Source organism: Lolium rigidum, unplaced genomic scaffold, assembly GCF_022539505.1.
Source record: "Lolium rigidum isolate FL_2022 unplaced genomic scaffold, APGP_CSIRO_Lrig_0.1 contig_69586_1, whole genome shotgun sequence".
In the NCBI taxonomy this organism is placed as follows: Eukaryota; Viridiplantae; Streptophyta; class Magnoliopsida; order Poales; family Poaceae; genus Lolium; species Lolium rigidum.
The window spans coordinates 36097-49607 of record NW_025901412.1 but is presented as its reverse complement, the minus strand read 5'-3'; the positions used below and the strand labels follow the sequence as shown (position 1 = coordinate 49607).

The window sequence follows — 13511 nt, the reverse complement described above, 5'->3', positions numbered from 1 at the left end:
TTTCAAGTTGACATGTCAGATCACAGCAATAAGAATTCACCACCTCACCCTGGACGAGTTTTTCATTCTGACTGGATTCCAAGGGAGCAGGCAGGGGTTCTGAAACCGGTTATCTAAATCTGATGATCCACTTAATTCTCAGATTCTGATTCTTCAGTCACAATCTCGTGTGGTAAATGAACCCATTGCAGAAGCCATTGATCCTGCAGTTGAGGGGAATGAAAAAACAAATTTAGCCACATGGGCAATAAATTTTAACTGATCCAGCTACTGTTGATAGTCTCACACAGTTTGAAAAAGAATACAGCAATACTGCACAACATACTTCTTTTAATAAACAACTGGTTGGCGAGAAGATGTCCTCGAAAGATATGAGTATGCATACACCAGAAAAGATTGTAGCCAGAGGTAAACCGACCGAGATAACTGGTGATGGCATAGAAGCAGCTAATCTGTGGGGAGATCATGCTGATATGGGACATCATTTTAGTCGGGATACTCCCAAGCCTGCGTTGTCAACTGATGTTGAATGTGATCTAGTTGTGCCAAGTTCCACCAGTACAGTTAATGATTCTCATAAGGAACCAATTGTCCCTAAAACAGATAAAAGAGACATTGCTGGTGGTACTGGTGAGAGGACCTCCCCTGACATTCTTTCTGATTTCTTTGCCAACGCTAACGCTGTAGTGCAATCACGTCCTTTTAATGATCCTGTCCTTAGCTTGAACATGCCTAACTATGAACCCCAGAGGTGGTCATTCTTCAGAAATCTTGCACAAAATGAGTTTCAACATAAAGACCGGGACAACCTGGCAAAGATTGAGGAAGGATCTTATCCTTTTGGACGTTTAGAGCACGATGCATTTAATGTGAAGAATTTTCCTCCTCTGGATGATATTAGTGTCGAAATACTTCCAGTGCCTTCCAGCTCCAATGTTGACTCTACTATTTTGCCTCCAGCTTTTATCCCATCACAAACCAACAATGCACCAGCACCTGTGAGGAAGAATGTTGAAGGGCTTCAGGTTGATAACCCTTTTCCAAATATGCATGAGATGATGCCATCTGTTCCTGAGTTTGAGGTATGCTGAAGTCTGAAATCCTTATTTTGTGACATTGGTGGTGCATAAATTTAGGACTATTTTACTTTGTTTCAGGAGACAAAATTTGAAGAGGGCAGAGCTGTTGGACCAGTAATGGATGCTTCTTTTGTCGATAATGATTTTGAATACTTGCAGGTATAAATGGCTTTCAGTTGCAGGGAAGTTTATGCACTGTCTTTGACTCTTTAGTGATGTCTTTTACATATTACTTGGTTGTATTCTACAGTTACTATAACACTGAGTTGATCATGACAAACCAGCATATTCTTTCCTTTGTGCTGACAAGCCTTACATCAGTTAAGTCAGTGACAAGCGGAAAACAGAAACTGTTGAAAGATATGAAATAAATAGCTAAAACCAGGGATAATAAACCAGCCTTCTCACTTGTTTGAAATTGTCTAAATCCAACTGTAAAAAAAAATATTTAGATCCACCATGGGAAAGTAATTACCTGATTCCCAATTTTTTTGTTCAATGATCTTTCAAAAAACATTTAAATCTATGATTTCATGCTCATAGCTGGTTACTAATTCTTCTCTGGTCAAACCAGCTATTTGCCTTTTCTGGTTATTGCTGGTCTGGAACTCATGTCAAACCTCAAGCAAAGCCTTAGAATCTTATAGTGCATGAAACATCATTTTACTATCTTACAAATAGAGATTTAACCTAGAAGAGTGTTGATATGGTCATAACTCTAAGAAAACGTTATGTGTGATGCTTTGCTATTCCCAGCATCTGTGAGCAAAAAGGACACGAGCCATGGTTTGAGATGCCACGCCTGGTGACATGGTGTCTGTGGTCCAGATCCGGCGCTGCATAGCGAGCCCAAGGAAGGAACAACCGGCATTTGGGCGGCGCCCCTTTCCATAGTGTTGTAGCAAATTCCTCAAAAAAAAAAAAATAGTGTTGTAGCAACGGAAGAAGGTCTGACGTAAAAAAGAAAGTTCGATTAGCCAATTAATTAATAGATGTGCCTAACAAACTTGGTGATTAATAATATATTGTCCAATAGCAACAAGACTAGATAATGAACTTTTGGCACCCCCATCTGTATAGAAGACCTTCAATCCTCCATGGGTGCACAGGGAACTCGGGCGGAGACCATGGTTTTCAAGGCGTTGCCTTATGGACGCTAGGCACCTGGCAGCGCCTTAGCATTTTGCCTGCCTTAGACGCTTAAGTGTCCGCCTTAGCCGTCAAGGAGGGGGTTAATTTCTTATGATGGCTTATCGCCTTGGAAACCTTGGCGGAGACTTGCACTTGTCTATGTCGACGGCTGAAGAGAAGCCACCTGAAACGGCTAAGGACCCAGGAGCGTTGCGACAAAATGGAACAACTCTTTCTTTATTTCAGAATTGGCATATCCTTAGCCATTTCAGATGCCCTGGCATCGAGGCGCCAATGTAAACGAACTGGCATCTCCGTTTAAAGTTTCCCGATGGGGGTGCCATAGTTCATTTTCTAGTCTCATTGATAAGACAAAAATTTAAGGAGATAATGAACAAATGCAACGCGGCCCAATTGGAAAGTTATTAGAATTCTGTGATCCCTAGTTTGCAACTGCCATGCGCTTGCTGTTGCTTCCATCCTTCAGAGTGCACATGACATTTCTCCTCTTCTATGCAGCAGCTTGTTTTGAGCTGTTGGGTGGTGGTCATGGTTAGAGCTGTTGGTACTAGGACTGCCCTTTTGGTGTTGCAAAATGCTATGGAGATTGTTCAGAGTAGAAAAGTAATGCAAAACAGCAATCCTTGGTGATTTTCTGTTGTCTTCGTGTCAATGTGTGGATGCTGTGACAGCCTAGGAGGTGGAACCTTAAGATAAGGCTGGCCTGATGTGGCATGGTTTTTCGCAGCCATGACCAGTGGGACCAGATATGACGTCAAGGTTGGTAATGGAGACATGGCCAGCACCTGCATCATATCCGTCAGTGTCACCATCGTATTCTCCATCTTGGACTTCATCTTTGCAACCAGTGGATTGTTCCCAAATCAGCTCCCATACCAATTGTTATGTTCCTTAGTGTATAATGAGGGTAAACAGCTGTCACATGGAGGTTATACTGCGACGAGTGAGTTGGTTTATTCATCTTCTTAATCTGAAAGCATTCTTTCTGTCCTCTCAAACCGATGATGACCTAATAAACTTGGTTATATCTATGATGGAACTAACTGAAAATTATTAGCCGTCGGAAGTTAAGGATTTCTTCTCCATGGTCTCGAAAAAAGTTGAGGATTTATATTGCCAGGTGCTGTTTGTTGCTGCCATCTTCATAGCACATTACAATCATGGACTATGATAAAAATGATTGAACTGTGCATGCACTTACATTCAATTGAACTCCAACTTTATGGCGCTATTATGTGAATACTTAGCACCACAATTAAATGAAATCAAGATGTTTGAGTGACAGATTCAATGCATCTTGGCAAACATTTTGGCTTGAGTTGCAGAAAAAATACCATGTCTGACCGATATTTTCACATGTCACGACTCATCACCTTTTGACATGCTTCCCATTGCGCCAGCCCATATAACATTGCAGCACTAGTCCACATATTTTGCTGGGTGCACTTACCGGTGCAGAGGCTGGTTATCTTTTCACAAAGAACCTGTTGTTATAGGCGGTTGGCTTGTTGCACATTTTACTGGTCCATTTATTTGTCCTGATCGGACAGGCCTCGTGATAGGTGGATGTTGGTTGTAGCTGCCATGCAAGTAGATGAGTGACAAGGCAGGTTCTGTAAGTGGCAGAGCGTGGCTGGAATATTAGCATCGGCCGAATTGTCACTCCACAATGGTAGTATGGGCCAATGGAGCCATATCTCTTAAATGGACCATTATTTACCATATTTGGTGGGTCAAATAAGCTGATACAAACGAATTTCACTTTGAGAAGACTGATCCAGCACCCAGGTTGGTCTCCAGGACGCACCGCCGGTGGTTCTGTTGTGATATATTTATATCTTCTAATATATCATGGGACTGACAGGAAACTAGTAAAACAAAAGTAGAACTATGACAGTACATTAATTCATCAAAAGAACCTGTGCTATCATGTACAAGCAACTGTGTAAAGCACTAAAAACTCAATAAAAAACTGGTTGGGACACAATGCTCATTTGATGGTGGACATATGGTGACACTAATGACAGTGCAGTCTATCGGCAACAGTGCTACGACCGCATATTATAATTGTTTTTTTTTTTTACTTCTACTTATGCAGATTTTGGTTCCTTCTTTCTGCCTTAATGAGTTAAAGGACCAAGTAGGCCATGTCAAAATTTCTACCCTAGCCCAAAATAGAAGGAAAATAGCAACTGCTAAGTGACATGTTATAGGATACCACCACATACCATTGATAGCATCATTTCTGTCCATAGTATTTGAGCTCTGCAGCTGCTATAGGGTCATAGTGACCCATTAATTAAGTAAAACGGATCAAAGAAAAGAAGATATGATAAGCACTTAGATGGACTTATGCAATGTAAAGTTTTATTACTTGCTTATAAGATGAAACACAGTACATGTGAAGTTTTAACGTTGGACATTACAATGAAATTATTAGCCCCTCTTTACTCTTTTTTTATACTTAGCTTGAAAATATGCTAACTTTGATATTCTATAGACCTTTGGAACTTGGAAGTAGACTACAAGACATCAATTTGTTTAAGTGTTCAATTGTACACATTTGTACTTACAAAATCTGGTAGAATGAAATTCCAAAACTCAGTTACATGATTTGAATATATTGAACAAAAATCAACTATAACTAGAATCTTGATTTTGAATACTTGAATTTGCTATTAAACATACCCACAGCTTGATCGAGTGTTTTCCTTATCTTTCTGTAATCTGCTTCAGGAAAATAGTCCTGACAGGAGCTTTAGGCTTGTTTAAACATTTTTGTTTCACAAAAAATGGTCAGGTTTATTCATCCTCTCCTGCAGTTGATTTTTTTTGCTTCTTGTTAGATTTACACTGAATTTGTTATACACATTAATCTTGTGATAATCTCTGTTTGATATATCCCCATGTTATCACTGGGCCAGGGTTTCTGTGTGCATTAATGATGTATTTCATGTTAGTTGTTTGAGAATTTCCAGATGTTAAAATTGGTTAGAAAGTGTATTATATTCGCTTTCAGTGTCCAACGGTTGTGGCTAGAGAGCGTACATTGAAACCTCCTGTACATTTGGTTAATTTTCGCTCTATTATCTCACTGGAATCTGAATTTTTTTAAAAAAATCTTCATAGATTATCAAGAATGAAGACCTTGAAGAACTTAGGGAACTTGGTTCTGGCACATTTGGAACTGTATACCATGGAAAATGGAGGGGGAGTGATGTGGCCATTAAGAGAATAAAGAAAAGCTGTTTTGCAGGACGATCTTCTGAGCTAGAAAGATTAGTAAGCTCCACTCCAGCTTCGTTTGCATGTACTGATATCATTCCCATCATATTTACATCTGTAATATGGCAGTAGACCATGAGCATGAAAGGCTACAACAGAAAACTATTGCAGTATGGCAGGTCATTTTAGGGACTTTAGGGCAGAAAGTGCCTTTTGCTCTCGTCATTTTGAAACAAATTAGAATGCATTTTTACAAGTTATCAAAAAATCTGAAAATAATTATGGAGATTGTTAATGATACATCTTACAATCATGCAAAATTTCAACCCGAAATTATTTTTATTTTGTGCTAGACAAAAATAACAAAATCTGATATGTTTTGGAGATTTGAAAATGACTACTCAGATTTACACTTTTATCATTTTTGTGTAGCTCAGAATATAAACTATTTAAAATTGATATTTTACACGTTTGTGGGATATATGATTGGCTATAAGTAGATTTTTTCATAACTTTTTAAAACTCAAAAATTTGATTTTTTTTAAAACGAGATCACTGGTGCCCATGTGCACCAAATCTCTATCCACTTTAGGGTTACTATTTTGTAGTGATGTCATGTGTTGACAATCTCTACATGTAGGAGACTAAACAGGAATACAGGATACAGATATGCCCAGACGTTGATTAATATATCCTCACTCCTAGCATTGCTCAAAATAAAATTTACCAGACATGCTGATTATCAAATTTTACTACCATATTTTTTGTTTACTAGGCAAATGAATTCTGGGGTGAAGCTGAAATCCTCTCAAAGCTTCACCACCCTAATGTTGTGGCTTTTTATGGCGTTGTGAAAGATGGGCCAGGTGGTACCTTGGCAACTGTAACTGAGTTTATGGTTAATGGTTCTCTTCGGCATGTCTTGCAGCGAAACAAGTAATTTCCCAATGTGCTTCTTTATATTCAACTTATTCTCATTGTTTGTGACGAAGTATTTTTGTGACTGGCAGAAACCTTGATCGGCGTAAGCGGCTTATCATAGCAATGGATGCAGCATTTGGACTGGAGTATTTGCACTCGAAAAATATTGTGCACTTTGATTTGAAGTGCGATAACTTGCTCGTGAATCTTAAAGATCAGTCGCGCCCTATATGTAAAGTGAGATGCAGTTCAGTTTGTAGCATCTCAGTGCTTTCCACGCATTTTTCATTCAAATGATTGATTTGCTTCCCATTCATTCTTGTGAATTTTGCCATTTCTGTTCAGGTTGGTGATTTTGGGTTATCCAAAATTAAAAGAAACACCCTGGTTTCAGGTGGTGTAAGGGGGACCCTCCCATGGATGGCCCCGGAATTACTCAACGGGGGAAGCAATAAGGTGTCTGAGAAGGTAATAATTTTTTGTGTACTTATTTGGCAAGTCTTGATGTTTCAAACGATTTACCCCTCTTAATTTTATGGCATTAATATAAAATTCGTTTCAGTTCTATGTAAGAAGTTAGATTTAGGACTGACTCGTATTGCTGCCACGGATACAGGTTGATGTATTTTCCTTTGGCATTGTCATGTGGGAAATCCTCACTGGAGAAGAACCATATGCCAATATGCATTATGGTGCAATTATAGGTATGTAATTGATCCCCCACAGCATTTTGCAAGCAGTTTGCTCTAAGTTGAAATGTTTTTCTTTTCCTTTGTTTCATTTCCTTTCTCTTCTATTGGCCCAAAGTAACACCGCTAGGTTAATCAATTTGAACAAAGCGGCGACGGAAGGCAAAATAAAGTGGTACATAGCCTGTCACATGTTAGGTTTTAATTAAATCTGTGGGCACGTGGTGCTAAATTTGGTTTCCTCCTTATTTCAGCATGATATTATTATCTGACAGTTAAATTTGGTGCCCTTTTGCACCATATAAATCTTGTGCTTATCTTTAACTGTTCTTATGCGAATTCGGTTCCTTTTCAGGACCATGCATTTTTTTCGTTCTTGTATTTTTTTTTTCTCCTTCATTGTTATATGTGATATGGGGCTCTTGGAACTCATGTTGCAGGGGGGATCGTAAACAACACATTGAGGCCGCATGTGCCAGCCTCATGTGACCCGGAGTGGAGAAGACTAATGGAGCAATGCTGGGCCCCGGATCCGGCACAACGCCCGGCCTTCACAGAGATTGCTGGGCGACTCCGTTCCATGTCTGTCGCGGCAAGTCAGGCAAAGGCAAGCTCCAAATAAAGGATGCAGGTGGATTACTTGTTTTATGCTCCAAATTATGGCTTTTGTTTTTATTGAAAGTTTATGCATACGTGTATGTTATAGAGGTGTAAAGTTAGTCATTAGTGCTCTCATTTATACCATCTCATGAACTGGTCTGTATCCAGTTACATTTTTACATGACGATTTATTTGGGGGTTGTATGATGTACAAAGCTTAACTTGGACTTTGCTGAAACATTATCTTGTAAAGCTCCTCGTCATAAGCAGAAAACAGAGGTGAAAGTGTATGCAGAATGCTTATAGAGATACTATACTATATACTGTACAATTAGGCCTTGTACTAGGATACTATACTATATTCTAAGATAACGAGGTCGGTATTATGTGTGTATTTGACATTTACTGGGTATTTTATTGTAAGCATGAGAAGTTGCACACCCCGTATGATAAAACATTCAATTTGTTGCCAGCCACTACCTTATTCATTTCTGTAAGAGGTCGTTTGGAAGCCAGGCTTTCATTTCGTTTGTAGCATTTGAAAATGAATACATGTATTCATTTCATTTACATTGTAATTTCAGAAATATACACTTGTTTGGTTGCCACAGGAATTGCAAATGACAGCAGAATTCAATATTGAATGTGTAGAGGCTTCCATAGAGAATTGCAAATGACAGGTTTCAGCTTGGAATCATGTTTACCCATGGAGTCATTTTGCTAGAATTTCTAAATGAAATGACAGCACAATTCTGTGGCAACCAAATAGCCCACCTATGGAATTCCAAAATGAATTCCAGGATTCCAGGTCCAGATGATGGATACCAAACGACCTCTAAGAGTATTTTAATTAAGTTGGCAGGATCAAGAGAATGGCACATGGAAATCACGATCACTCCTGTTTTTTGTTAATATCTTGGGAAGTAATAGTATCAGTGCCAATGTTTATTGTACTCATGAGGGAAAAAAAAAATACTCCAATATTTGCTTTGGTCCTTGTACTTATTTATATATATCTTCAAACAATGCCTGGAAGGCTAAAGATCCTTGAATTTTGAGATAGATGGAGCAGTTGTTCTGATATGGCTTGTTGTTCCGATCTTTCACGATGCACCTTGTTGATCCATAGGACCGAAAGATCTTGAACTCCCTTGACAGATTCAAGGATACTCAAGTACATATAATTACTCTTGACAACTCAAGAACTCTCACACCTTTATTGGATAACCGGACGAACGTCCGAGACGCCGTCACAACGCCGACCCCATAGGGACGGAGATAACTTGAACTCGAGGTTCTACATGATCTGAATCAAAACTAGACTACCCTAAACCCTAGCCGCACCTCCACCTTATATGAGGGGTGGTGGCCGGCCAAGCCCTTATTGGGCCTACCCTAATTCGACTTGGACGAGGCCCAAGTCAAATAGACACAACTTAAAAACCCTAATTTGGCCCACCACATGACCTCGGCTACATTATTATTTCCTAATAACAAGACTATGATAAAATACTCGGTACAACCTTAGACTTAATCATCATATCAATGGCTGCCCTAGTGTACCAGGCCCGGATATCCATATCATCCTCCCTTCTTCAAGAAGCGTTGTCCCCAACGCGTGAGGGTCGGGTCGGAAAAGGTGACGTCAAATGAAGAATATCGCCACTTTCCTTGCTAGTCTTCCACGCCTCACCTCCCTCTCAACTAGCCGTCTTCAAGTTGTGCTCACCTGCCACTCCTCATCCTCCCTCTCGGCGTGCATAACTTGACACTGTTTGAGACACAAACATGTTGAATTCCATCTGAAAAACATACCGAGTAGATCACCCAAAACTTACAGGACAAATTCCTGCATACCAAGGGTCCAAATAAACTGTGTATGTCCACATCTGGGGCGATTCTAGAGCCAGACGGAAAATCTGGAGCCATGCAGGGTGAATCTGGAGCTAGCCGGCCAAATCTGGAGCCGCGCTGGTGAATCTGGAGCTGACACGGACGAATTCCGGAGCTGGAGCGGCACAAGTTGGAGCCGCGCGTTGAAAAGTTGGAGCTGATGGACGGAAACTGGAGCCGCAGCCGCGAAATCTGGAGCTATCGCGTAAAATTTGGAGCCGACGCAAATCTGGACTCCTAGCGATCAAACGCAATCGTTCTGGACATCGATCGTCACCACCACGTCCACGTGGGACTGATCCCGCAATCAATCAGCCCTGGCATCGATCACAAACAGCAACAACTCAACCCGATCTCCTTCCTAGCGATCAGCAGCACACCAATCTTCTCCCAAACAAACGATCTGCTAACTGATCTGCAGTTGCAAATCCCACAGATGATCTTGAAACTTGACTCTGCCGCACACTTCTTCCTCCTTGATCTTCACCAACAGCATGGCGGCGACGTACCCAATGTGGCCACGACAATCGAGCAGAAACAACCGAGCAACAAAGCAATCTGCACCGTGATCAACCTAGCAATCTGCACCGTGATCAACCTAGCAATCTGCACCGTGATCAACCTAGCAATCTGCTTCACGATACCACATGATATGGCTTGTTGTCCCGATCTTTCACGATGCACCTTGTTGATCCATAGGACCGAAAGATCTTGAACTCCCTTGACAGATTCAAGGATACTCAAGTACATATGATTACTCTTGACAACTCAAGAACTCTCACACCTTTATTGGATAACCGGACGAACGTCCGAGACGCCGTCACAACGCCGACCCCATAGGGACGGAGATAACTTGAACTCGAGGTTCTACATGATCTGAATCAAAACTAGACTACCCTAAACCCTAGCCGCACCTCCACCTTATATGAGGGGTGGTGGCCGGCCAAGCCCTTATTGGGCCTACCCTAATTCGACTTGGACAGGCCCAAGTCAAATAGACACAACTTAAAAACCCTAATTTGGCCCACCACATGACCTGGCTACATTATTATTTCCTAATAACAAGACTATGATAAAATACTGGTACAACCTTAGACTTAATCATCATATCAATGGCTGCCCTAGTGTACCAGGCCTGGATATCCATATCATGTTCTTAGTAGTATTTGCACTTGAAATCCCTCCATATTTACGAGAAGGTTAAAATCCCTTGGTTAAACAAATAAAAAAGATGCGGTACACATTATATTTGAGAATAAATTGTCTCTAATTTTGTTTTAACATTGATAAGACTCTGTGCAGTTATTTTGAGGTGGATCAAATAACGAATTTTGTTACTATCCCAAATTCGTGGTGATTAAATAATAAATTTAGTCTCAAATATAATGTGTACCGCGTCTCAAATATGAATTTAGTCTAAAATATAATGGGTACCCTCTTACTATCCCAAATACGAGGCGATTAAATAATGAATTTTGCTAGAGCCAATCAATATTGGGCTTCAGTTTTAGATTAAACATACACTACTACAGTAGTTCGTTGCCAATCCTGAACATTTTTTCATGTAAAATGGATCGTGCGTCCATTAATAACCGCGCACATGCTCGCCGACCATGCTAAAGAAGTTCCAGCCAATTGAGGCAAAAGAGGACGCCTAGAGTTCCAGGATTTGCACGTAGCAAGACCCAATAAATGGTGATTTATTTATTTCATTTATGTGTAGGAATCTTGGTTTAATTGAAGTTAGGCAAAGGTAGTACGGAGTAACAAGCACCAGTTATGTGATTGGAATTATGGCAGTACTAGGTGTCTAAAGTTTACACTATGACAATACCAATGTATGTCAGTTGCCTAACAAACTGTTGGTCATGTGTACAGTTCAGCCACGTCTAGATAATTTATTTTTTGTAGAGTACATTATTTTGCCGGTTTGCCCAGAAAAAGTTAAGGATTTCAGAGCAATCAAAGACCCGTTTGTTTCAGTTTTGACGGCAGCTGCTACACTTTCTTTGTACTTACAACACCAAGACGGCAAGACTCACACAAGAAAAAGATATAGTGCGCAAGTGGTGGTGCTAACTTTGGATATCTCTCACCCTAGGGACGCACCGCGGTTATATAAGCAACCACATTCCCCTCGCCTCCTTCCCACCACAAACTAAGAAACCCCATAGCATAACACACCCACAGCCCACCCACCCCACGACGGTCGTGGACGATGAGGTGCGCCACGGTGGCTGTCGTCATTGCCTTCACCGTCCTTGCCATCGCCGCTGCATCCACGGGCGCCACTGCCGCCGGCAGGGGGAAGCCGTGCGCTCCCGCTTCCGGCGGCGTGTACATCGTGACGGTGAAGCCCTCGGCCGGCGCCATCGACAGCCGAGCGTACTATATAAGCATCCTCGCCGCCGTGGTTGGAAGGTATACATATCAAAGAGCATTTCCTATCGTCCGAGCTAGAGAGTTCTTTTTTCTTCTTCTGAGCAGTTCTGTTTCTATTTTGTTCATTCTCCAAGCAAGGAGAAGGCGGAGGAGGCGTTGATCTACAGCTATACGACAGCACTCAGCGGGTTCGCGGCGAAGCTCACGCCGGCGCAGCTCGCCGTGTTGCGGAGTGAGTTCGCTACTTCACTTCTCTTGCTTCTCTCCTCTCACAGTCCCTTAGTTAATCTGTCTTCAGAGAAACATTTAATTAATCTTCTTTCAGCAGTAAATCAACATCTTGAATCCTTGACTAACGTGCAACGGAATCTTCTCTTCCAGCGAAATGCCCCGTTGATTTCCTTAGACTAATCACAATGCATAGTATCATATAGAAGTATCATGCGTATGTTACTACTACATGTTACTATCTTCACAATGCATGGTATCATATACTAGTATCATAGTCTCTATATATTAATTGTTTTGTAGAATCTCAATGCAAATATATGTACAAGATTTACTTGATATTAATTTTTCTAGTAGTATGTGATATGATATCTACCTATGATACTAGTCTCCTCTCTCTCATCCTTAATTGCACTACCACATCAGCATTTTGCATGCATGATACTCCCATTGTGGGTAGTCTTAGCTTTTTTAACCAGTAAATCTTGCCCTGGTTTTCGCATGGCCGCGATCGATGCACAGTAGATGGTCAACAATTCTTGTTAAGAGCAATTGGGTAATTATAGTCAGACCTGTTGGCAATGCCGAGGTCAATGCAAGGCGTACTTCACTTTTTTTTTTCGACAAAGGCGTACTTCACTGTTAACACTACTCCGTAATCAAGTCCTTCAGAAAGCAACCTAGAAAGGTGTAACCTGAAGTAACCTTTTGGTGTAATTTTTTTAACCGAAGTATATAACCTTCCTGGCAATATATCCAAACTACGATCAGTCACTTAGAAACCTTGGTGCTCTCTTTTTCCCCTTTGTCAACAAGACAATCAAACTTTTGGCGTCCAGCTCTGTTATCAAACTGAAAATACTTTCGGTTTCCACTAACTCTGTCATGGTCGAACAATCTATTTAACATTATATGGTTCACCTTTTATTATAGAAACTATATATAGTTACCTAATCTTATCACTTGTATTGGTGCATTTACCTGCTACTAATATCTGAGAACTCACGGCCGTCCTTTTTTGTCCTTTCCAGAGCACCCTGACGTCCTCCAGGCTCTGCCTGACGTGAAGTACTCCCTTCATGATCACGACAATCTAAACTGAACAAGAGACTTAATTTTCCCTGCAATGAGGTTTTATTCACAGTTCTGTGTTGCAGACTTGCAGTAGCACTTGTGTTGCATAGTATTTTTTTCGATAAAAAGAATATATTAATATCAAAAGATACCAATTACACCTAGCCTCTCCAACAACGCATCACCCTAATGGCATTACGGATGTACACAGCCAAAAACAAGAAAAGAAAACTAACAAAAAAAGTCCCGCTACAGTATCTCGAGCCTA

General features: G+C 40.8%; 2 protein-coding genes across 3 annotated transcripts; both read left to right on the top strand.

The window, feature by feature from the left end:
* Window positions 1-264: 264 nt before the first annotated feature.
* Window positions 265-8067, top strand: LOC124682160 (serine/threonine-protein kinase CTR1-like). Of its 2 annotated transcripts, XM_047216902.1 has the most exons (9): window positions 265-630; window positions 961-1082; window positions 1158-1238; window positions 5361-5513; window positions 6232-6392; window positions 6467-6614; window positions 6723-6845; window positions 6994-7081; window positions 7507-8067. In XM_047216902.1, the coding sequence occupies exons 1-9, from the start codon at window positions 357-359 to the stop codon at window positions 7686-7688; spliced, it is 1332 nt and encodes a 443-aa protein (XP_047072858.1). In that variant the 5' UTR covers window positions 265-356; the 3' UTR covers window positions 7689-8067. The 2 variants fall into 2 exon arrangements, with proteins under 2 accessions (XP_047072858.1, XP_047072857.1); XM_047216901.1 differs by having other exon boundaries at window positions 265-1082; window positions 1161-1238.
* A 3710-nt stretch (window positions 8068-11777) lies between these two features.
* On the top strand, window positions 11778-13271 carry LOC124682161. The gene is made up of 3 exons (XM_047216903.1): window positions 11778-12050; window positions 12083-12173; window positions 13201-13271. The coding sequence occupies exons 1-3, from the start codon at window positions 11778-11780 to the stop codon at window positions 13269-13271; spliced, it is 435 nt and encodes a 144-aa protein (XP_047072859.1).
* Window positions 13272-13511: the final 240 nt, after the last annotated feature.